The following is a 24,196-nucleotide window of genomic DNA, read 5'->3' as shown; positions in this document are numbered from 1 at the left end:
ACAATGATTAATGTTAAAGCTTAATAGCTTGCACAGATCATTGAAGTTATTTTCTCTAAAAAAAATTGTATGTGAAAAATTTTTACAGGAATTGTAGTAATTCATAATTTATATAATCTATTTTTTTATTGGGAATATGTAAATATGTATATATTGTATATGTATGTAAAAAAATTTTTGCACAAGAAAATTTTACACCTATAAACGTTTTTTTGATATGCGATTATTAGAAGTCATTCACCTTAGTTTGTTGAAATATGTAGATTAAAAGAAATCATTAACATCGTATTAGTATACAATTTTTGATGATGGAATTTAAATAAAATCTTGTAAAAAGAAATAAAAAATAAATGATGGAGTTAAGATACCTGGTATTGTTATGTGGTATGTTGTTAATAATTTCAAATATATAACAAAGCTAATGATTTTGACAAATTGTATTTCTTTCAAAAAAAAAAAAAAATAATAAAAAAATTAAAAAAAAATTTTTAAAAACTAATATCCCAAATATTTCAGGGTATTTATCTGCAAAGAATATTTTTAAAAAACATTTTTTAATGACTTCAGCGTATTATATATTATCATTTATTTATTTCGATGTTTGTCGCCAGAGGACAGCTCATTCGTATGAGCTCGCGAATAGCGCTCTTATGGTATAAATATACAAATACAATATGGCCGAAAGAAGAGGAAGTTTGCGAATCTTAACGAATGACATTTTATTAAAAATTTAAAAAAATTTTTTTAAATTTGAATTTTCGGTCCGTACCGTGTGTTTACTATCCTTGATGAACGATGGATTGCGGGATACATTAAAAATTAATCCGTTCTTCTGCAGTCACATTGAACGATTATGTTACTGAATGATTGTTGGTGAGAGATGTTATGTTTATTTCTTTAATACGAGAAGGCGTTTGTAAGGTTTGTTCTTACAAAATATAGTCAAAAAATTTAATCAATACAATTGCATATCATCACGCTATGTATTCTTCAACACTGTCAAATGGATAGGTGCTGTCATGGACACTGATGTTGAACTGTCTAAAGAAGGATGTGAATCTGGTCCAGGTTGTTCCGGTTATTCTAGCATGGTGCACAGTAAGAAAGTTATCAAACATGCATTGCGGCAACAGGCCAAGAGACGTAGGAAAAATACCACCATAGCAGCAGGAAATTCTCGTACTTTGCCAAGAATCGTTGTTAAGCCACTGCCACCACCTCCACCAAATGAACCACCACCTCAGGTCAACAATGTACAACACATCAATACAGGTATCTATAACTTATTTTGTTTGATATTCCTAATTGCTTATAGATGTTGATTTTTTTATATATCTGATAGTAGTTGAAGAACCTGCTGCAACAATGAGGGAAGTTTTGGCTAGTTTGCCAGGATTTAGTTTAAAATCAGGACGAAGACGTTCAACAAAAAGATTGTCTGCAACTGCACAATTAGAAGCTGGTTTAGTAGATCTTGAATCACCAGCAAGCATTCTAGCAAGTACAAGTTTACGTGCTCTTTTAAACAGGCACACATTCCAAGGCCTTCCTCCTTTATATCAGAGAAAGCTCGCACAGCTTTTACCTGCCGTTGACAGACAGGTTGGTACTTTGAAATAAAGGATAATTACTGAGCTCTTTGATATTTATTAATAATACTTATTTCGTTTTTTTTATTAAATATTTATTAATTGATCCAATATGTTATATACATTTAGGATGCAGCAACTTCTGGATTAAATAATGAGTTTTTTGCTCGAGCTTGTTTAGAATGGCGTAAACGATTAGCAGAAGGAGAATTTACTCCAGAAAATCAACAGCGATTAAAGATGGAAGCAGAGCGTGACAAAAATAAATTAGATCCTTGGAAAGTAAAACATTTTGAACCCATTTGGGGTGAGAAACGTGAACCTAAACTAAGATCGGGTCTTCATTGCATTAATGAATCACGATCTAGTGGTGCAGTTACACGTTCAAGCCTAAGGTTACGTTTAGAAAACAATATTGATACAATTACATCAGAAAATACTCATTGTCCTATTGTATTGTCAGAAGATAAAATTGAGGAAGATAGTTGTAAAATTGACATTAATACAAATAACACAGAAGATATAAATGATGCACAGGAAGAGCATGCAAATCTTTTATCAACTGAATATAATGAATCTATACACACTGACTCTGTAGAAATAGCAGTAAGCACGCAATTATGTCAGGAAAGGATAGATGATGCTATTCATGTTAATGATGTTACAGAAGAAACACCAAAAAATAATGAGATAGAAAATCAAATTTGTCAGGAAAAGAATGTAGATACGTATATGGAAGAAGAGTTACAGGAAAATCCTAAGGAAGTGGAAGATGTCAAAGATCACCTTCTTGAAGTTGCAGAAGAAAATACAGGACCTTTATTAGAGGATAATTCATCATCAAAATCTAATGAACAGTCAGAACATGTACCTTTAGAAGAACCAAGTTCACAATTATCCAAAGAATGTATATCTGAAGCTTCAGTGGATCAAATATCTCAAATATCAAAAGAACAAATTACCCAAATTTCTGATGATCAGATTTATCAAATAACAGATTGTGAAACTAGTACTGCACTTGGAAATTCACCAACACATTCTCAAGTTAGAACAAGTGATATTGTGATGGATGAGTCAAATTTGATGGTTAATAATACACAATCAGAGTCAGGACCAGTCTCACATGAAAATTCAGCAGATGGTGAGTCACAAATTCCTGAGGGAATGGAAATTGATAGTGAAACTTTACAACGTATACACGAGCTAGAGGTAAGAAGTAAGTGTGAAATATTCCTTAAATGTTCTCTTCTTCTATACGATAATATATATGTATAATATTTAGGTACGAGGGGAAATGCGAGAAGCTTATGAAGAAATTTCAGGATGTCCAGAAGAAATTATGTATCCTATTTTAGAGAGTATGGAAATGGAATCAAATAATACTGAAGAAACAGAAGCTCAGGTGGTATCCGCACAAGTAGAAGATGTTAGAGGGCCACAAGACGTAACTGGCGGAAATGAAGATGAAGCTTTGAGAGAAGCAAATAATTATGTTTGTTCAGAAATGTTAGAATGTAGCTGGACAGTAGATCCTGCTGTTAATACCATCAATAATAATAATAGGGTATGTAAATAAAAATGTATGGTATAGAATTCTTTTTCCTTATGGTATTTTATCTTTTTTGATTGTTATATAGACACAAGAAGAACTTCAAGTTCCCTGGCCTTTGGTAGCTGCTGCTTTAGACGGTTCAGTTGCTGCTAATATCACAGTGACTACACAAGATGAATGTGGTGAAACACCTGCTACAACTGAATCAACAAATGCTGCACAACAATTCATAAACTCAGATGCTACTGTTGAATCTGTTAACTGTATTCAACTTCCCGTCGTTCAAGGAACTCCTTTTCAATCTGAAAATTTAGCAATTGGTAATCCAGGAACAAGTTGCATAATGAAGAATCTCCAATCACAGAATCCACCAATTATTGCCTTTCCACAATTGCAGTCTATTAGATTTGTACAAACCAGTTTTCATTCAGAGCAAAATACAACACCAGTATTGAATAATGCTACTGCAATTTCGACTCAGTTACAAAATCAGCCGAACTCAACTCCGCAGGTTAACATTATGAGAGCACAGGAAGAAATTGTACAATTGAACACACAAAATAATATTCTGCATAATAATATCCGTGATAATGTGACACAAAATCAAATTCAAAATACAGTACCAGTTGGAATTGGAGTGCAAACACAGAATAGAGCACAAAATACTATTATGGTTCAACATCAAGCAACAACACCTACACAATCACGTCAAATTGTCGCCACTTTACATCAACAGCAGCAACAACCACAACAGTATCATAATACAGCTGTGTCTGTTTCTTCAAGAACATCTCGTTCTAATAATCAAGGAAATCAAAGAGGTTCTAGGAATAGTAATAAAGAACAGGGGGGAGGAAGATCCAGGGGTACAACTAAGGAGCCACCAGGAGCTGTTAATTTGGAACGCAGCTATCAAATTTGTCAAGCGGTAATGCCAATATCCTGACCTTTGTTTAAATGTATTATACGTATATGATAAATAATACTACCATTCATGATATCATTTTAGGTAATACAAAGTTCACCAAATAGAGATCAACTTAAAGCCCATCTTAAGCCACCACCTAGTTTGTTAGCAAGAGGTGATGGAGCGTTTACAACTAGTAAGTCTGGCGGGCGAACAATCACAACACTTAAAACTCAGAAAACACAACAATCAATGCAACACAATAAGCAAGGACAAAATAAACCTCAAGCAGTCATGCTTAGGCATGTGTTTGCTACAGCACGCCAAGCAACATCTACAGAGGTATGTTCTAATATTTTATTTTATTTTAATAAGTTTAACATTTATATATATTTTTTGGGATTTTATGTGTAATATTTTGAATACAGACTTTGCTATCCATAAATTACCAATTCATAATGGCTTAATATTTGAACGTAGAATAAAATAATCAAACATTAAATGTGATTAAATAGTAAAGAATTAAAATAGGAAATATACATTGTATAATTGTATTGCACAATGTGTACAAGTAATGATATTCTATGTATTTATATGTATGTCGATATTTCTTTGATTCATAATGCTGCTTTTTCTTTTCATTTTTGATATTGTATATTTCTGTACTTGATGCATTTGCATAGATTAGAAACTCAAGTCTGGTCAGTATACTATTTTATATTTTTCTCTGTGTACAGTGCTAATCTTGCGTGTGGCTTGATACGATCTCTGTATCATACAGGTACTTGACAGACAAATCTTTATCCTAGTTCTGAGTTTCTAATAGATAGTTGAAAAAGTATAGTGATATACACATCGAAAAGGTAGCAAATTCCAAAAAAATATTATAGATCTATAAATTTTGTTATTGTTGTAAAAAATAATAACAAGACTTTTGAGTATAAATAATTCAATGATATATATAATAAAGTAATAAGATAATGTTATTCCATAGCTAATTGCATAATCGGGAAATTATTAGGTTACAGAAAGCAATACAGTAGCGCAGTTAGGATCTACAGCTACCAGTGCACTTGGACAATACATTCTTGTGCAAAGGACAGGTGTCGGAGATGGTGCACCAAGAGCGTCATCTGCACCACCATTACCTCCACAAATTGCAGGAATGGGTGTTGGAGTACATTTAGTTAGAGGTAGACCAGCCAGTGCAGGAGAAGGCTCACATCAAGCAGTTACGCTAAAGGCACGAGGTACCGATGGCAGAGGAGCAGGCGGAGCTGAACCTGGAGCACCTGGTATGATTATGGGTGGAGATCCGCCACCACCTTGCGATTGCAATATGCGGGGTGCTATGGTAATCTGTCGACAATGCGGTGCCTTTTGCCACGACGATTGCATTGGACCACAGCGTATCTGCGCTACTTGTCTTATACGTTAATTGTCATCTATTAATTGTTTATATATAATGGTAATTAACACTAGGGAGAAAGTGTTGAATATCAAACAAAAATGTCGAACAGTATTTGCAGCCATGTATGTGAACGTTATATTATGATTTATTCAATTGTGACATTGTCACCTCCTTGGACAATTTTTCAAAGTATTATATGTGGTTCTAGAAAATAGACAAAAAGAAACTAATGCTACAAAAGAAACTGATAGTTTATCATCAGCACTTTAATATTAATACTATTCTACGTGACAAGGGTATCAAGGATATAGTTTAAAAGAAATGAAATTTGTTTAGTTATCATATTAATCTCTGACATTCATATTGAATTGATCATTCATTTTATTTTTGTTATTTAAAACAACTTTATATACGTATATATAATATAGAATATTGACCCAGTATATTTTACATTATGAGATAATTTACTATTTTACGATAATTTGTATATTATGTTTTGTACAGACAAAGTTTTTTATACTCTCTTATATATACGCTATTTTATTCTTTCTCTATCTCTTTTTTTTTTGTTTAAATCTTTTAATGCGTGGAACAATAATGTATCTATTATATTATGCTTTATGTCTTATATTTTTATCACTGGAATTTTTTTCTGTGATGACATAATTCGATTTTATTAAATTTCACGTTTATCTTATCGGTACAATATCATTATTTAACTGTATAAAATTTCATTACATATTATATTATATTTAAACATTATCGCAATATAATTATCTCTCATAACAATATTTAGTATTTTAATACAATAATACCATAAACGTGATTATTCCAGAAATTGTTAGTATTTATAAATATAAATTTCAACTGTATCCTTGCAACTCAAATTTGCAGTAAGAAGTAAATTTCTTACAGTCCGACTCTAATACCGTCTTCCACTCAATATTACATTCTGTAATATGCATCGCGCGCTATTTATTTATTAATGCAAATTTAAATTCATTCTCATTGTGTAGGAAATATCCCTGTACATGGTGGTCATAAGACTATATAATGATCTCTTATAATGACTTTCTTAAGTCCCCCAAGGAGACTGTTAAAGTATGACACTTTAGAACAGAATTTAAAATGTCATTTGCATAATATTAATTATGGTATTATTTAAATACGTGCAAGATAGGCCATGGTGTACAGGAATGCTATTTACTATATAGTATATTAGAGCTACAATCAATTAAACAGTGAAGAATCAATTTAGCTGTTATATCTTATTTTGTTATAGATAATCTCTAAAACATCTCTCTAAGTCCGTTATTCATTTTTCATTAGTACCGTGCAACTTGAGAAGAAATCAATTCTTTCAATTGACATTACATTTTGTATATAGTCAACATTATAATTATTCATTTTTATATATTTGTTCATTGCTCATTTGTTATTTTATTATGTCATTGATACGACTTCAATCGTGTACGATTGTCATTGCGAAATATAGGGACTTTGCTTCACGCGTAATATTGATTTTTTTTTCATGTTATATTTTATTCATCGATATTAGTAATTATATAATTAAATTTCAGTAGAATAATTGATGTATTTGTCGCTCAAATGTAAATAAAATCATATTCGTTTATCGTGTGTGAATTAGTTTAATACGCAGATTGTACATGGCTTAATTGTATGTACAATTCTTCTCGTAATGAATTTGCACATAGAGCGTTTTACAGAAGAGTTAAGGTATGCAAGGTAAAGTAGCCCTATAACAATAATTATTCACTCCAATTATTCAAATGACAGTCATGATTTTTATCAATTTCTGGTGAAGTATTTGAATTGTGAAAGTATATCAGAAAGTATACTTGACATTCTTCTGCAAATGCCTGCTAAAAATTAAAGTCTGTAATAGCTATTATATAAGTAAATTAAAAAAAAAACATATATATATACATGCACACATACATATGTATGCGTGTGTTGAAGTACATTGTTGCAATATTGTATAAGGGAAAAAAAACTACAAATATACATGTATCTATCCAACTGTGTTGACCAAAACTAAAGTACTTAAAATATAAAGGAATTTAAGATAGTGGTCAGTAAATATCTTCAATTTAATGCAGCAGAACTGATTATCATAATCATAATAGATGCATAGAGACTGAAATACAAAATTAGGGCTACTCAAATTCTTTGTCTGTTTTTAAAATACAAAAATTTCATATAATAGTAGAAGTTGACAGAGACTATCTTTACTTCTTTAAATAAAAATCTCTATTATTTCATATCACATACATATACATATATGGATATGTCTAGCAAAATGTAAATTATGATTATTTTAATTTTTTTCTAACATAAAATGAATTGTTTATTCTTCCAGCACATGTATCTCTATATTATTAGTTTTTTTTCCATATATCTGACTTAGGTTTTACTTAATGAGTATGGTAGACTCATACATGTATGTAGTGGTCTACTGCAGATTTATTTGTGCGGAAATTGCACATTAAACAATTTACAGAAAATTATATATTGATTAACCCCCTCTCCATAAAAATAAATAAATCCATTTTTAATAAACAGTATTCATTATATATAGCTGTGTACTGTTTGATTATTATATATTAATAAATTTATTTTTTTTCTGTAATATTATTTCTACAATTATATTTTAAAATATTTTACAATTCTAACGCAATTTAAATTCAACTGTAATAATTTTTGTACATTAGACTATTCCATATCACAACTTGCAGCAATTATCAGATCATGTTTGTACTTCCTATTTTTGTGATAGTTTTAATTGTATTTAGATAAACGTTCACTTTATTATATTTGAACATTTCATAGACATGACTACAATGCAAACCACATGAATGTATTTTTACATTTAATAATCTTTCATCCATTCTCTTTTCCTCTAGTAATATATTTAAAATTATAACTATATTAAAAAAAAAAAAAAATAATTATTTTTAAATATTTCTTATAAATATATGCTGCAGATTACAAATAAATTTTACTAAAAATAATATTATCATTGAATAAATAATAATACTGTACAATAAATTCATACACAACTATTATCAATTAATAGTAGGCACAATATATAAATATATGCAATTATAGAAGAATGTTTAACTTCATAGTGTACATTCTGTTTTAATTAATTTACAAGAACAAATCAGTACAAAACAGTATAAATAAAACTAAATTCAATTTATATATTATGTAAGCACATATAAAAAATTTAACTTAAATTAAATCAATTATTGTGCATAAGACTGCAAAAATAAAGAATCGTAATACTTTTTAGGCTTACTGATTTGATCGATTTCTTGATCGATCAAAAAAATTAATATTGCGCATATATTACATATAATTATCTCTTTTAATGTCAACAAATTATTATTATTGTAGAATAATGTGGTACGATAAAGTTTAACTTTTCGCGCAAAATTTGTTTAAACTTCGTACAGATCTAATATTATTTTGCATTGCACATTTAAATAAAATATAACTTTAATTCATAGTAATTTAATCACAGTGCAACCTTTATGATATATAAAAAATAATAAAAATATATATTTATTATTTTTTATATATCATAAAAAGATAATTTAGGCTGCAATATACATTTTACATTGTATTCGCAATATTATGAAGTAAAGATATTATAATTTAAATGAAATACAAGTTCTGTACTAGTATCATAACTTAAATCTCTAATAACATTTCAGGTACTGAAATAAAAAAAAAAAGAAAATAAATTATTATATAGAAACATAAATAGGAAATTAGCTTTGTAAGTAAACGAAGCGGCATTCTATAATAGATATCTTTTAAATTGCATGCATTAACAATTTACTTATGCTCAAGCGTTAATATATATTTATATACTATACCAAATATTACTGTATATTCTGATTTATTAGATTCATTTGCTGAACTTTAATAATATTGATGCATTGATAACTCTTTTATAATATAATATTTTCTTTTCTATACAATATACGACTTTTAGTTTCCTAATAACGTAGATGTTTAGTTTAATTTACGTAGCAGGGCAGAAAGTACTACATTCTTATTTAAAGAATATAATAAATATATTAGGAGGAAGATCTTTTTGCCAGCAATAGAAAATGCTTTGCAAATATTTTGATCACGTTATATTTTATATCTTTTTATATATTTTCTAAAAGTATAATTATATAACTAAATTATATTTTCCAAAATAGTAGACTTAAAATTTAATGCAACTATTGCAAAAATAAATATATCAGCAAACGTTGTATATAAGGACTATGAATGTAAGAAAACATTGCTAATTCAAATATAATAAATTGTCCTTTTCAATGTCCCCAATGAGGGTATGTGCATTATGTTATATGAGTGGTTGTTCCTTATAAAATGTAATATAACTGCGCTTAGCACAAGCTGAAACAAATATATCAAAATAATGTTATTCATATAATTGAACTTATTTAATAACATATCTTAAGATTTATATACATCTCCTGCTTTATTCTTTGATCATGCCAAAGACATAATCACAGATTTTAAACTGTGCTTAGTTACCACTTGGAATGTATCTGTGGAAGATCAATAGTGATATTGTACAAGAAAAAGGATCTATAATCTACAGGTTATTTCTTACATTATCTTATATTGATTTTTTTTTCTTTAAAGACTATCTTCCATCTCTAGAACTGCAGGGTTGTCTATTTTTTCCTTTTTTTTAACTGAGCTTTGTAATATTTTTGGATTTTAGCTCAGTAAGGAGATTTTAAACATATGCAGGTGAGAGACTCAAAGTAAGACGAGAGATAACATTGTTGCGTATCGTAGCTCGAGTTGTCCTCGAACTTTTAATAATTTGTATCACCATGATGCGACAGTCATGACAGACAACCATAGCAACACCTCGTAATCGTTCTGCCGCCAATCGTTGTTCGGAACTTGGACTAGCAAATGTTGAAAATGCTTTTGTAGCTGTGGTAGTTGCTGGACTACCACTTCCTTTATAATTTCTATAAATACATCATCATTATATATTGAAGACTTATCATAAATAAAGTAAAAGTATATGATAGATATGCATGAAAAGTAAAAATGATATATAACTGAGAAACTATACCTTTTTTCCGTAGCACAAGTGTCAATGTCTCGCCGAGAATTAGATGAAGGAATCGAAGTTGGCGTTACAGCCGAAAGGGGTGTAGTCGCAGGAGTAGAGGAAGGTGTTATACTTCGCAATGCAGAATCTTTACGTCTAGAAGCTGGTGATGCTGGCGCTGAACCAACTGCTCCTGTACCTCTTAACCAAGAATTTTTTCCACTCGTATCTGGTTCAGAAGATGATGGCGATAACAATAAACCAGGAGACAATAATACCACCGGTACATGAGCAAAATGTTCGGTTGGAATCCGCATCTACAATTATTATTAACAATGATCAAAGTTTAAGAGATATACCCTTTTAAATAGGAAACATATTTTGAGAGATATATTACTAACTTTAGAGTAACATTTCACGCAGACTGTTCTTTCGCAAAGTCGACAACGCTGACCCCATGGCCCTAATAAACCAAATCTTGTTTTCAGACACAAAAAACAAACACGTCTTTTCTCTACGTCTTCTTTCACTTGACCCTCGACAGGCAATGATTCCAATTCGGCCTTAGTCAATACGCTACGAATATGTACGATTTCTTCTAGCGTTAATGAAAGTCTTTCATCAAAAAACATATCACCCAAGTTAGGTTTCTAAAAAAAGAAAAAAAAAAGAAGAAAAAAATAGAGAAAAAACCAATAATTATCGTTCGAACAATATCAAAATGTTAAAATTTGTTTCTGTCATTTTGACATAATTTTTTTTACCTGAGTATTATCTTCTTGCCAATCAACGTTCCGATCCTCGATATTATCTTTGCCTTCAACAACCGTATTCGATCTCCGGGGCTGCCTCGCTCTAGGCTGAGGACTAAGATTTGGACTTGGACTGAGACTAATATATGGACTAGTGCCTTGACTCAAAGTAGATCCTGTTACGCTTGCGTGTTGCCGGCTTTGAGGTCTTGAATGAGGAAGAGATGTTGTTCCAGTAAAAGATGTAAGAGCTATATTACGCCTAGCTGCGTGTTTTCTTGCCGAAGCCCTTCTAGATGGGCATTGAGTCGCAAGATCGTATGCTGTAAATTAAGAGGTAACATCATGATTATTTATAATATTTCGATATTTGTGTATTGATTTTTATTATATATATATATATATATATATATATATATATATATATATTTTTTTTTCATTATTTATTTTAACGTGTTTAGAACCAAAACACTTAAGTTCAAGGGACAATATAACAAAGGTCAATTAAATATTCTTTCATGCATTAAAGGTTAAAGTGTAAAGTTATAGACACGTTGAATTAATATATAAAAAAAATTTCTCTTGAAAATAAATTATATATGCATATCATTACATTCCAGTTGAGTATCGCAGAAACGATGATACTCGTTTCTTGTAAGTCGAAGACCACCAGTTTTTTTCCAAGGATTCGCTGAATCCGCATCGTCGTCGTCTCTCTCGTAATCATGATCCTTATTATCGTTTGGAATATCACGATTTTCAAATGAGTAATCATAGGCCTCGTCTTCTTCCTCGAATCTCGCTACGTTCAGTTCATCATTATAATCCTCATCGTCTTCATCTTCTGCATCTAACTACAAATAGGATAAAAATATTTTTTTATTATATAAATTAAATTGAATTTCAAATAAGTTTAATGGAGCAAGCAGTCGAATGGCACTACACCTTTAAATCGAAATCAACGGGGATCACTTTTCTAGTTCGTCTGGTATTTAAACCGTCGGAATCTCTACGAGCAGGCTTTGGTATGGTCGGTGACCCATTTTCTTTCACATTATTACTGTCGGATGACTGTTCTGTAAATTTAATTTTTCAATCTTAAGTTACTCCTTAATGCAATTAAAGTATGAAGCATCAGAAGTACAGGTCTTAATGAAATATGATTGATATGACACACATTATGTGTATCGTCGTATTTTATTCATTTATATATAAACTTTATTGAATTGTGCCAATGAACAAAATCTCCTAATTTCATAAATACATAAATGCGATGAATATGTAATTACACAAATGGAAAAGTATATCTACGAATAAGAAATATGATGAGGATGGTCGAGCGACCTCTCTAGCAAGATAAATAAAAATTGAAATAATGTGAGATGATTCATGAGAAATATACATTGAAACAATTTTTATTTTGTAGATATAGTTTAGCATTTTGCACTGGAAAATCACCGATCAAACGTCTGGAAAAAAAAATATTTATATTTATAAAAATATCTTGAGAAGCAGGATAACGAAATAATTATTTGTAAATGTACACATAGAATATCTTACGTCGACGATTCTACTAATGCGATGGATGTGATGATTACCTGCCGTAATTCGTCTTCTACGCGACTTACGATTCCTATTTCCTGGCACGCGATTCTCAAATTTTCCAATCCTTTGTCGTGGTTGTGGTACCGGAACAAGACCAGGAGTACTCCGATTAGTTTTTGTCATGTTCGTCGTCGTGGTGGTGGTAGTTTGATCATCAGACTGCAACCATTGAGCCGCAACATCCTGAGCAGGTTCTTGTTCCTGTTCCGGTTGAATCGGTGGCACTTCACCTAACACTATTCTACGTGATTCGCCACCCACAGCGAGTAACATCACTCTCTCTCTAGTCCTTTCTCTCTTGGATATATCGCTTATTATCATTTAGATGAAGAATAATCGAAAATTCAATGCAATTTACCGTATGGAATCTTCTTAAATCACTGATTTTAAATAGACGGTATTAAACGCGATTATTTTAATACCCTATAAGAGAAATCTTCTTAAAAAATTAAAAAAAGAAAAAAAAAAAAAGAAAAATCTTTTCAAATCATATTGTCTTTATCATATTGTTCTAACTTCATATTTTTCTTGCATAGATATCGTCATGCATATTACACCAAATTAACGTTTGTCCCGTTCCACACGCGTATTTTTTTCACGTATCTATTAGTGAATACTAAAAAAGAAGAAAAATAAAAAAAAGAAGAAAAAAAAAAGAAAGAAAGAAAAAAAAATAATTGGAATTGTTCCCTCAACAGAGGGGAACGAAATGTTTAAAGGCACGTGCTCTCGTTGTTATACGGATATCTTCGACGACGTGCTTGACCTATTCCGAAAGTCTAGAGTTCGTATGGACTTTTTCACGAGCGAACGAATTCTCCCCTTTAGAATCGAAGAAGTGGAAGAGCGAAAACTAAAGGAACTTAAGAATGAATAGAAACTTAATAATGAGACTCGTCGATTAGAAAGCGAGCGAAAGTAAAAAGGGTGATGATAGAATGTTTGTTGGGTAAGCGTTGATCGAGATCTCGCGTTACTACTCCGATCGCAACTCGGAGAATGTCTCAGCCGCCACCGTCGCCTCCGCATCTCTTTCTCTTTCTCTCCACTAGTGGTGCACACGCTTTAGGTTATTGATCGTCGACGGAGTCTCTCCCTTTTTACAGTCAGTCAGCTAGCTAACCATCTAGTCAGCTAGCCAGCCAACAGCGCCACAAATCATGATTCATTCAGAGCAATTCTGATGCGAGTGGACCCACAGGTGAGCAAAAATACGATGCGGATGCACTCTACCATTTCTATTGCATTTTAAACAGTACCTATGGGTATATTTTATATATACATACGATACCGTATATACGTAGATCTATCGATCGAGATCGATCCTTAGTAATAGAATATAAACCTTAGAGAGAAATATATGCAACGTTGATCTGCTATCTTTTTCTTTTGATTACATTCAATTTTAAAGTAACCGCCTAAGCATTTTCATAATCGTACATGCATGTAGACGTTCACGTTAAAATTGCGCGCGTTGATCGCTGCGCACAATCCACATTAATTTGTTTTTTTTTTTTTTTTTCTTGTATACATATACGCACATATACTCTGGACTTGCGAAAGCAACTGCCACACGTATATACCGCACGTTCCGTCGTCATAAATTGAGCATTAACGCGCATACGTGACCTCATAACAGAGATGCATGTATCTGCAGTACATTCCATATTTTGCTTTCGTTTAATCATTCTTTTTTTAATCATTTTTCTTTTTTTCTTTTTTCGCAACTGTATATACAATGATACTTAATGTAAGTTTATTATAGGATACATGATAGGAAAGGGCAGAGAGTACATCTCGATGACATTTATTATCGTGCATTGGATTAACGACGTCGAATGTTAATGAATGTCACGCAGGAGTTTTATAACATTAAAAGCGAAATGGTGGTGTCGAATAAATAATAAAATATTTAGACTCACCATTCGATCGTGCCCTTTCTTCAACCGTAGGAACTTGCCATCTGTCTCGTGACGATCGTAAAGGCTTCGGGGGCTTTTTTATACTCTCCATCAGCAATTCTCGAAGAGTGCATTCCTTCCGTAAGGGAGGTAATTGTCTCTCGGATGCCTTTTAATATTTAAAACATCGAGTATTATCATTAAAATGTATACATATGTAACCGATAATTGTTTTTCTTGCAACGGTTTGAATATTGTCTTTTAATCAATCAAAACTCCCCGCTACCTTTTTCAAAGGCGGCCGACTCCGAATAAATTCAAGGATAATAGCATGAACGTCCTTCTTTGAATAGGGTGTTGGCGATGGTGTCTTTTTTAGACGATACCTTCGTTCCCGTATATCATCCATTAAAATTTCATAAGGTGTTAATTCGAACTCCGCACCTCGTCTCTGCCCCTGTCCTCGTGATTGTAAATTGGCTTCTACTTTTTTCAATTTAACTCCTTTCCTTAACTCGCTGATAACTTGAACCCAAAATCTTGCCTGTGAATATATTGTATACATAATTTAACGATATTTTATACATGATGATTTACATGAATGCGTCGCACCAACAACACAACACGTAATAGAACGTGTGCATTCGTGTGCATTTATGTGTGAAAATATATCGCGTATTGCCTTGAAAAATGTATACACAATGACGTTCATATTACAGCTTCAAAATTATAGCAGTTGTTTAGGTGGTATGCTTTAGATAGTTCATATATATGTCTATATGTATTATGCATACATATATCTAATCATGCGGCATGCACCAAACTATCTTTTTATGATTATGACAAGTATTATCAGTTTACATTGTACACACAATTATCAATAATGACGTACTTGTATAGCTCTCCAAATCCTAATGTCAGTCTATAAGAGCAGACACACAAATCAATAGATGTTAAAAATCTTATCACTGAAAACAAAAAACACTGGCATACATCGATGCAACTATATTTTTTATTTTTTTTTTATTTTTATTTTCTTTCTTTTTTTTTCTTTTTTTCTTTTTTTTTTATGCCACTTGAACAGAAAACATAGGATAAATTAAATTTGACAAAGAATTAAAAAAAATATATTTTATATCTTTGTTTATACAACTTACCCAGTCATTGAAACCTAATGTATCTAACTCGTGTAACGATGTTGATCCATGTTTCGCATTATCTATAGTAAGTGATGTTTTCTCGCCCTCGTGAAGCCTGTTTGTTGCAACTTTTTTTAAAAATTGAGATAATTCCAATGCTTCTGCTACATATGCCCGTATAACAGCACGATAATGCATCTCTGCTACTTCGGTTGTAGTCTCCATATGTATGGTACATAACTATAAATTAATTAAACAAATTTATATAATTTGTACAGATAGAATAATTATGATATAAATATATAAATATATATATATATATTTTTCTTTTTAAATAAACAAATATATCAGATTTACATTCAAAACATGCTTTAAAGAGCACGTAGATGAATTTCCTTCATAAGAGGAATCAGTTTCTTCCATAACGAATTCGTCTATATCCATTTCTCCAGAATCTCTCTCAATACCTTCATCATCCGTTTCTTGTAAACGTTCAGTATCTGTCTCAGTTTTAGAATCTGTTAACAATAATTCATTCATAAATAAGAGATTATATAAGTCGCAGATTTTATAAGAAATAGTCTGTTGTAATGTGTTCTATTAGATTTTCTCTTTTATATTATTCGAAATACGATTATAATGTATGTATATAAAATATAAACTACTTCAACCTTGATCTGAATTTGTCATTAGTGTAACAAGCTTCTCCAAAGCAGGAGGTAAAGTTCTCTCTTCTCCTTTTTTAGAGCCAAAATCAAGAGCTTTAAAAACTATAGTACCCAGATAATAAACTGCCTATAAAAGAAATATAATTTATATTCATTATTATTTATTATATTTTAAAAAAATAATATAAAATTAATATTTAAACTGACAACATTTTTATCACTTACTTTTTGTTCAGAGACAACTGAACATTTTGTATCTGTAAAAGATAAAAAAAAAGGAAATTAATACTTATTACTTATGGAAATAAATACTTTCTTATTTATAAACAAATTTTTTAAAACTAAACATTTGATGATTAAAAAGATAGAAGAATGAGACAATTAGAACATACCTATAAAAACATTGCCATCTTTATGAAGAAATATTTGTGATAATTTTGACAGCTTATAACATTTATTTTTTGGAAGAGAAGATAAGGTTTTAGCAGCCTGATAACATAATGCCCATGCTTGTTCTTCGCCGACAGGACCATTGAAAGATGACAATATATTTTGAAGATTTAATCTGCCTTTTTCATCAAGTTTGCATAAAGATGTTTTGTTTGATTTTTCAGACATTCCAATTTCTGATTTTACTTCTTCATCTGAAGCCTCACTACTTTCCTCACCAGATATTGAATTTACCTCCATGGTTGTCATATTCGTCTAGAATCATATATAAACAATAATTATTGTAAAATTTATTAAATATATGATTTCATTCTGTCAGAAACTAATTGTTTAGAAAGCAATTAAATTTTCATTTTCATATTTCGTAATTAATATGAATATATTGAAAAAAAAAATTATTATTTTCATTTTAACATTACATTTAAATTATTCATACTAAATAATATAAGTTTTCTGTCATGTATAAATTTTATGCTTACATTTTAACAACTAAATGCAATAATCGAACATCATTGATCGGAATACTTTGTTTATACAGTCGTAATATAAATGCTTTAACCGTACACTTCAATACACGGTCTTTAAATTTGTATGTCCAATATTTTAATATTGCATGAAACAATTATGTACGTACGAAAACTGTAATATTGTATGCGTATCATGCGTAAACACAATCATTACAAAAAAATTGAGTTACTAATAAAATTATTGTGCAATTTATTAGTTGTCAAAGGATTAAATATATTATTAAAAATGGTGAGATACTTTATTACGCTTTTTTTATAAATACTGTACCGCTATCAACTACTATTTGATACGAACTGACTAGAGATATCAAACCTCAAAGCAAAACTGACAAAAAATAGTTGAAACGAAATATGAGGCTAAAAAGTAATAAATGCTTCACTGACGCTCTCTGACGGCCTCATTACGCATTAATATCATATGATATTACTTACAAGCATTAGTGACCTATGAATGAGACAATAATCGTACTGCCTACATATATCAATCCACTGCCCTCTTGTGTCAATTTTACGTAATTTTCTACAATCAAAATAATAACTTAACCTCTTTATTCCTTGTCTTCCTTATATTGCAATTTTGAAAAAAGATATGTGTTAAATATATAATTAGGCAAAAGTCATTTTTTTAGAGAAAAAATAAGTTATTTCATTATTCGGCCAACAATTTGTCAAAGATACAATGGATGAGTGTCCGAATATTATTGTTCGTTTAGCAGTAGATAGAGCAGATATGAATTTAATTACAAATGAAAATGTACAACCACGATTTTATACTCCTGGAGAAGAAATTTCGAGTCAACCTAATTTTTTAAGGTAATAAAATAAAATAAAATAATGAATGATATACGTCGCACATACAAAAATATTGGAAAAATTTAATATTATTTTATTAGGGGTCATGGAACTTACGTTGATGATGAAAATACATTAAGAGCTTCAGTTGCTGGGGTTTTAGAAAAAGTTAATAAATTAATATCAGTACGACCATTGAAAGCACGTTATCAGGGTGAGATTGGCGATGTTGTTGTTGGACGTATAACTGAAGTACAACAAAGGCGTTGGAAAGTTGATACAAATTCTAAACTTGATTCAGTTCTGTTACTATCTAGTGTAAATTTACCAGGAGGTGAATTGGTAAGAAATGATTATTATTTGAATAAACATTACTTATATATATTACTTGTGTATGTTAAATTTCATAATTCTTACAGAGACGACGATCTGCTGAAGATGAACAAACAATGAGACGTTACTTGCAAGAAGGAGATTTAATTTGTGCAGAAGTACAAAGTACTTTTGTAGATGGTTCTCTATCATTACATACAAGAGTTCTAAAGTATGGTAAATTGTCTCAAGGAATAATGTTAAAAGTACCACCTGCTCTTATAAAGAGAAAAAAGATACACTTTCACAATTTAGAGAATGGAGCTAGTTTAATATTGGGAAATAACGGCTATGTATGGATTGGTGCTAATACACAAGAAACAGATAAATCAGAGGGTGGTTTTACGCAGGACTTGTCTAGAGTACCTCAAGATAATCGAGAAGTATGTGCTCGCCTTCGTAATTGCGTTCTAATTTTGGCACAATGTAATATGAAATTATCTGATACATCTATAACATATGCTTATGAAGAATCTATGAAATATAAGGTGAGCGAATTATTGCTACCAGAATCAATAGTTGATATATCGTTGTTAACACATCAAAGACTTGCACAATAATTTAATATAATAATTAACAATAAAAACATATTGAGAAGAAATTTTTTGTTGTAATTTATTAAATAAAAATGACATGAAATTGTATTTAAATAAAATGTTACTTTTTTACTATATCCTAATTGTTGATATTTATTGAAAACATAATAACTAATTTATATGTTATCATAAAGAAAATATGTGATATTGGATGTATGTGTAGTTCAATCATTTGTGATTATCTTATATGATATGAAGACTGCAATGATCAATAATCTTTTTCCTATATTACTAGTAAAGGAATGTATATATATACAATATTGCAGCATTTGATTAATAACTATACTTTAGCTAAATAGCACTTTATAAGGTGTTCACATAGAAATACCCTAAGTATTGATTAAACAAATAACTTGGAAACGAACAGCAAAAGTGGACAAACATGGATGCATGTTTTACTGCCTTTGACAAAGATGAAGATGGATTTCTATCTGTATCAGAATTTAAACTTATATGTAGTGCCTTATTTCGCAATAATCTTGGTAAAGTTTATGCACTTGAAGAAGATCAATTGCAAGAAATATATTCAATCTTTGATCTAAATAATGATGGAATGATAGACAGGGAAGAATTTGAAGTGGGTATAAATATATTTGTACATACATGTAAGTAAAAAGTGTTTTATCAATTTATTATATATTCAGATATGCTGGAATCTTTGGATTAAAGTTTGCACACGTCCAAAAAGTGCCTTTCTTATTGTGGATGTACAGAATGATTTTATATCAGGATCTTTAAACATTAAACATTGTGCTGCACAACATGAGGGATTAGAAGTAATTGAACCTATTAATCGTTTATTGGATACAGTAACATTTGATGCTGTATTTTATTCACTTGATTGGCATCCTGTAGATCATGTATCTTTCATTGATAATTTACCTTTCAGGTACCACTTTCTAATAGTTTCTTTATACTTTATTTTATTACAAGTTTTTTGTATATAATTTTATATATATATTTTTTTTTATAGGGAAATTGATGAAAGCGATGGTATATCTAAAGAAATGGTCCGAGTATATGACAGTGTAACATTTAAAGCATCACCTTCAATAAAGCAAAGGCTCTGGCCCCGTCATTGTGTTCAGGATTCATGGGGTGCTGAACTTCATAAAGATTTAAAAATAGTTAAAAATGCTATAAAAATTTACAAAGGAACTAATCCGGAAGTAGATTCATACTCCGTATTTTGGGATAATAAAAAATTAACAAAGACAACATTAGCTTCACAATTACAAGAGATAGGCACCACAGATATATATATTTGCGGATTAGCATATGACGTATGCGTAGGTGCTACTGCTGTTGATGCAACAACAAATGGTTATCGTACTATTCTTATCGATGATTGTAGCCGTGGAGTTGATTTAGTGGATATTGAAAAAACGAAAGCAAATGTAATAGCTAATAATGGAATTATTGTAAATTCAAGTCAAGTAAAAGCTATGGTTGAAGGAAGAGATAGAAGACCAGAACTCGGATATAAACTTGCTCTGGAAATTAAAAAGAAATTAAGTGCCATAAATGAGGTTGACAAATAGTTTGCTTCTAATATAAAAATAAAGTAGAAAGAGAGAGAGAAAGAGAGAGAGAAAGAGAGATAGAGAGAGAGAGAGAGAGAGAAAGAGTATATAAATATATATATATATATATATATATATATATATATATATATATATATATATATATATATAATAATTGTACAATGAAATGTATAAAGACTTAGTAGGCTATAAATGAAGACCTATTGAAAATTAAAAGTAATATAATATAAAATAATAAAATACTATATTTATTATATACATTATTAAAAGAGAAGTATATATATTAATAATCAGCTGCATTACTGGCTAGATAATCACGGCGGCCAATATTCGATGCTTGTTTATTTTGAATAGCTTCCAGTTTAGGACATTCAGTAATTCTGTGCCCAAGACCACCGCAGTAACTGCAACCACGTTCATCTATAAGATTAAATGATAATATAGGTTTCTATCGAAGTAAATGAATAATTAATAAAATTTGTATAAATTATTTTACCTCCCAAATTAAGGTATTTTTCATTTTCAGAACAAAGTTCAAGTAAAAATGGTGGAACTTTCTGTTTTGCTTCCATCAATAAATGTTTAAGATCAAGTAATACAGATTCGTCATTTGCTTTATTAATAAATGTTGTGGCTATTCCAGTTCTGCCTGATCTTCCAGTTCTTCCAATTCTGTGTACTGAAATAATAGATTATTTTCATTGCATGCATACATGTAAAAATAAACAATATTATTTTTAAATTTATCAATAATTGCAAATCAAAGTACCATAATTTTCTACGTCATCTGGCATATCGTAATTTATAACATGTTGTACATCTGCAAAATCAAGACCTTTAGAAGCAACATCCGTTGCTACTAACACATCTTTTCTGCCAGCACGAAACGCTTCAACTGAACGCGATCTCTCTTCTTGATCTGAAAAAAAAAGAATACAAGTAAAAAACTGTAAAATTCTGATATTTTGATGACAAATTTTTTCTTTAAATTTTATTACCTTTTCCTCCGTGTATTGCTACAGCTTCTACTCCTTTTAGAAGTAGATACTCATGAATAGCATCAACATCCTGTTTTTTTTCAGCAAATATAAGTACAGGTGGTGGAGTCTTTTGAAGACATTCTAGAAGGTATACTATCTTAGCCTCTTGTTTTACATATTCTACCTCTTGAATTACATTCATTGAGGCAGCACCTGCACGACCAACATTTATTGTTACAGGTTTTACTAAGGCTGAACGAGCAAAATTTTGAATCTTTTTTGGCATAGTGGCAGAGAATAGTAACGTTTGTCTTTGGCCCTATAATAAAAATATTTTTAATTTTTATTTCATTACATATAATTATAATTCATACTAAAATTAATAATGTGTTAAAATACTCTGAAGAAAGAAAAAATCGTCCTCACGTCCTCTTCAAAACCCATGTCTATCATACGATCTGCTTCATCCATACATAAATATCTACATACACTTAATTTAACCATTTTTTTGTCTAGCATATCCATAAGACGTCCTGGGGTAGCCACCATTATATGTACACCTCTGCAGATATTAAATTATTGTTAATAATTACATGTTAATAATTACATGTTAATAGCTAAAACAATTGTCACATACTTATTAATGACTTCTAAAGATTCAGATACAGGTACTCCACCAATTGCTAAACAACTACGTATATCGGGACAACCAGCTTGTCTTAAACTATTTGTGTAATGACGAATAATATCGTAAGTTTGTTTTGCTAATTCTCGTGATGGACAAATTATAAGACCTATAAAATAATATAAAATGGTGTTTCTAACAATACATTCTTAATAATATATATTGTAATGTTATTTAACTATCTAAATAATTACCATATGGTCCTTCGTTTCTTATAAAGGGCATACCCACTTCTTGTTCTAAGCAAAACATTATAATGGGTAGAACAAAAACCAAAGTTTTACCACTTCCAGTAAAAGCTATACCAATCATATCACGACCAGAAAGCCTGTTATAGATTCATTGATTAATTAAATAATAATATTAAAGTTTACCGATAAGATCAAAATCAATAAAAAATATAAAATAAAATAAATGTATTACTGACACAGTAGGTATTCCTTGTACTTGAATCGGAGTAGGTTTAGTGATTCCTTTCTGTTCTAAACCATTCAAGATACCTCTGTGAAATTTCATTTCTTTAAAGCTCTTTAAAGGAGGAGGTACATCATCTCCCTCTACCAAAATTCTTAATTTCTTCCTAACTCTTTCATGTCTTGTTTCTCCAAGATTAAGTACTACCTTTGGAGGATGCCAACTAGTTTTTATTGGATCTTCATACTGAATACCTTTTGCCAATTCAGCAACCCCCATTAAAGCTTTATTTTCTGCCACACTTTCCAATATCTTTTCTTCTTCCTTTAATTGTTTTTCCATAGCACTCTCTTTTTTAGCTGCATACATATAACATTAATATTTTATTAATTTTATTTCATGATAAGTTTATACTTGTTTTTAGCTATGAGTTACCTTCTGCCAATTTTTTTAATTCTGTATGTTGATCTAGAAGAGAAATATTAGATTTACGGCCCCAAACTTGACCGTTATCATCGTCAGCATCGTCCTTTTCATTTTCGCTGCTACTTTTTCCAATACCACCATTTGCACTTTCTTCTTTCAACTGATTAATTTTACCAAGTTTAATAAGCTGTTGCTTTTTTCGTTCCTTAACAGATACATACGGTACATAATCCTCATCGGTGTCAGAGAAAGTATTTTTCTCTTCTTCTTTCCTGTATCTCTATACATATTATACAATATATAAATATACTTACATACATGCAATTAATAATGAAATAATCAATATAGTCAAATTTACTTACTTTTTTAGATCGTTCATCGCTATTAATCTGACTCATAATGATTATTAACAAATCGTATAAACTAATATTAAATTCATAATATTAAAAAGAAAATTACTCTATTACAAAGTACCTCATTATTTTATAAACAAAATTGTATTTTATTGATATGTTAAAATATTGTTAAAAATAACTATACAATCTACACCTTAATACAAGTAAACAATATTTGTAAGGTTAAGGCTGTACACTACTTTTTGTTCGAAGTGTGACTTCAGCGACAAGTATGGACAAAATATGAATTACGAATATAAACGGGGAACTCTGTCCCCATCATGCGCCTATCGTATCGATGCATAAGCTTATATCTTTCCTTGATGATAGCGTGCATCTCGCAGTGATCCATGCTAGATACGACGTCGATACGCA

General features: G+C 30.4%; 5 protein-coding genes across 16 annotated transcripts; 3 read left to right on the top strand and 2 right to left on the bottom strand.

The window, feature by feature from the left end:
* Window positions 1-682: 682 nt before the first annotated feature.
* On the top strand, window positions 683-10,745 carry Asx (transcriptional regulator additional sex combs). Of its 7 annotated transcripts, none has more exons than XR_014982251.1 (11): window positions 683-873; window positions 1,012-1,272; window positions 1,346-1,602; window positions 1,719-2,798; window positions 2,872-3,153; window positions 3,227-4,069; window positions 4,151-4,390; window positions 5,070-7,205; window positions 10,034-10,104; window positions 10,231-10,259; window positions 10,610-10,745. XR_014982251.1 is itself a non-coding variant. In XM_035866950.2 (8 exons), the coding sequence occupies exons 1-8, from the start codon at window positions 864-866 to the stop codon at window positions 5,484-5,486; spliced, it is 3,393 nt and encodes a 1,130-aa protein (XP_035722843.1). In that variant the 5' UTR covers window positions 683-863; the 3' UTR covers window positions 5,487-7,362. The 7 variants fall into 7 exon arrangements, 1 of the variants encoding a protein (XP_035722843.1); XR_014982249.1 differs by having other exon boundaries at window positions 1,343-1,602; window positions 5,070-7,196; XR_014982248.1 differs by having other exon boundaries at window positions 1,343-1,602.
* On the bottom strand, window positions 10,246-17,830 carry spir (spire type actin nucleation factor). Of its 3 annotated transcripts, XM_085657433.1 has the most exons (16): window positions 17,570-17,830; window positions 17,033-17,345; window positions 16,866-16,897; window positions 16,644-16,767; window positions 16,330-16,490; window positions 15,991-16,212; window positions 15,726-15,755; window positions 15,120-15,377; window positions 14,855-15,002; window positions 12,926-13,207; window positions 12,273-12,403; window positions 11,941-12,181; window positions 11,340-11,650; window positions 10,977-11,225; window positions 10,597-10,892; window positions 10,246-10,489 (listed from the first exon to the last, which is right to left on the bottom strand). In XM_085657433.1, the coding sequence occupies exons 2-16, from the start codon at window positions 17,337-17,339 to the stop codon at window positions 10,246-10,248; spliced, it is 3,036 nt and encodes a 1,011-aa protein (XP_085513559.1). In that variant the 5' UTR covers window positions 17,340-17,345; window positions 17,570-17,830. The 3 variants fall into 3 exon arrangements, with proteins under 3 accessions (XP_085513559.1, XP_035722854.2, XP_035722855.2); XM_035866961.2 differs by lacking the exon at window positions 12,926-13,207 and having other exon boundaries at window positions 17,570-17,793; XM_035866962.2 differs by lacking the exons at window positions 12,926-13,207; window positions 15,726-15,755 and having other exon boundaries at window positions 17,570-17,784.
* Window positions 13,615-19,691, top strand: LOC118441916 (exosome complex component RRP4-like). 3 transcript variants are annotated; one of them, XM_085657434.1, is made up of 4 exons: window positions 13,615-14,133; window positions 18,247-18,430; window positions 18,511-18,751; window positions 18,829-19,417. In XM_085657434.1, exons 2-4 carry the CDS (start codon window positions 18,297-18,299, stop codon window positions 19,339-19,341), a joined length of 888 nt encoding a protein of 295 aa, XP_085513560.1. In that variant the 5' UTR covers window positions 13,615-14,133; window positions 18,247-18,296; the 3' UTR covers window positions 19,342-19,417. The 3 variants fall into 3 exon arrangements, with proteins under 3 accessions (XP_085513560.1, XP_085513561.1, XP_035722858.1); XM_085657435.1 differs by lacking the exon at window positions 13,615-14,133 and adding an exon at window positions 19,644-19,691 and having other exon boundaries at window positions 18,038-18,430; window positions 18,829-19,269; XM_035866965.2 differs by lacking the exon at window positions 13,615-14,133 and having other exon boundaries at window positions 18,038-18,430.
* Window positions 19,692-19,746: 55 nt separating this feature from the next.
* Window positions 19,747-20,985, top strand: Naam (Nicotinamide amidase). Its single transcript, XM_035866964.2, has 3 exons — window positions 19,747-19,954; window positions 20,022-20,266; window positions 20,351-20,985. The coding sequence occupies exons 1-3, from the start codon at window positions 19,760-19,762 to the stop codon at window positions 20,916-20,918; spliced, it is 1,008 nt and encodes a 335-aa protein (XP_035722857.1). The 5' UTR covers window positions 19,747-19,759; the 3' UTR covers window positions 20,919-20,985.
* A 152-nt stretch (window positions 20,986-21,137) lies between these two features.
* Window positions 21,138-24,054, bottom strand: abs (ATP-dependent RNA helicase abstrakt). Of its 2 annotated transcripts, none has more exons than XM_085656961.1 (10): window positions 23,789-24,054; window positions 23,436-23,706; window positions 23,014-23,359; window positions 22,781-22,914; window positions 22,539-22,695; window positions 22,328-22,463; window positions 21,920-22,220; window positions 21,691-21,840; window positions 21,418-21,600; window positions 21,138-21,341 (listed from the first exon to the last, which is right to left on the bottom strand). In XM_085656961.1, exons 1-10 carry the CDS (start codon window positions 23,822-23,824, stop codon window positions 21,205-21,207), a joined length of 1,851 nt encoding a protein of 616 aa, XP_085513087.1. In that variant the 5' UTR covers window positions 23,825-24,054; the 3' UTR covers window positions 21,138-21,204. The 2 variants fall into 2 exon arrangements, with proteins under 2 accessions (XP_085513087.1, XP_035722856.1); XM_035866963.2 differs by having other exon boundaries at window positions 22,301-22,463; window positions 23,789-24,053.
* Window positions 24,055-24,196: the final 142 nt, after the last annotated feature.

Source organism: Vespa mandarinia, chromosome 5, assembly GCF_050613455.1.
Source record: "Vespa mandarinia isolate Hongniang chromosome 5, ASM5061345v1, whole genome shotgun sequence".
NCBI lineage: Eukaryota > Metazoa > Arthropoda > Insecta > Hymenoptera > Vespidae > Vespa > Vespa mandarinia.
The sequence above is the reverse complement of the archived record's forward strand: the minus strand, read 5'-3'. Positions and strand labels throughout refer to the sequence as shown.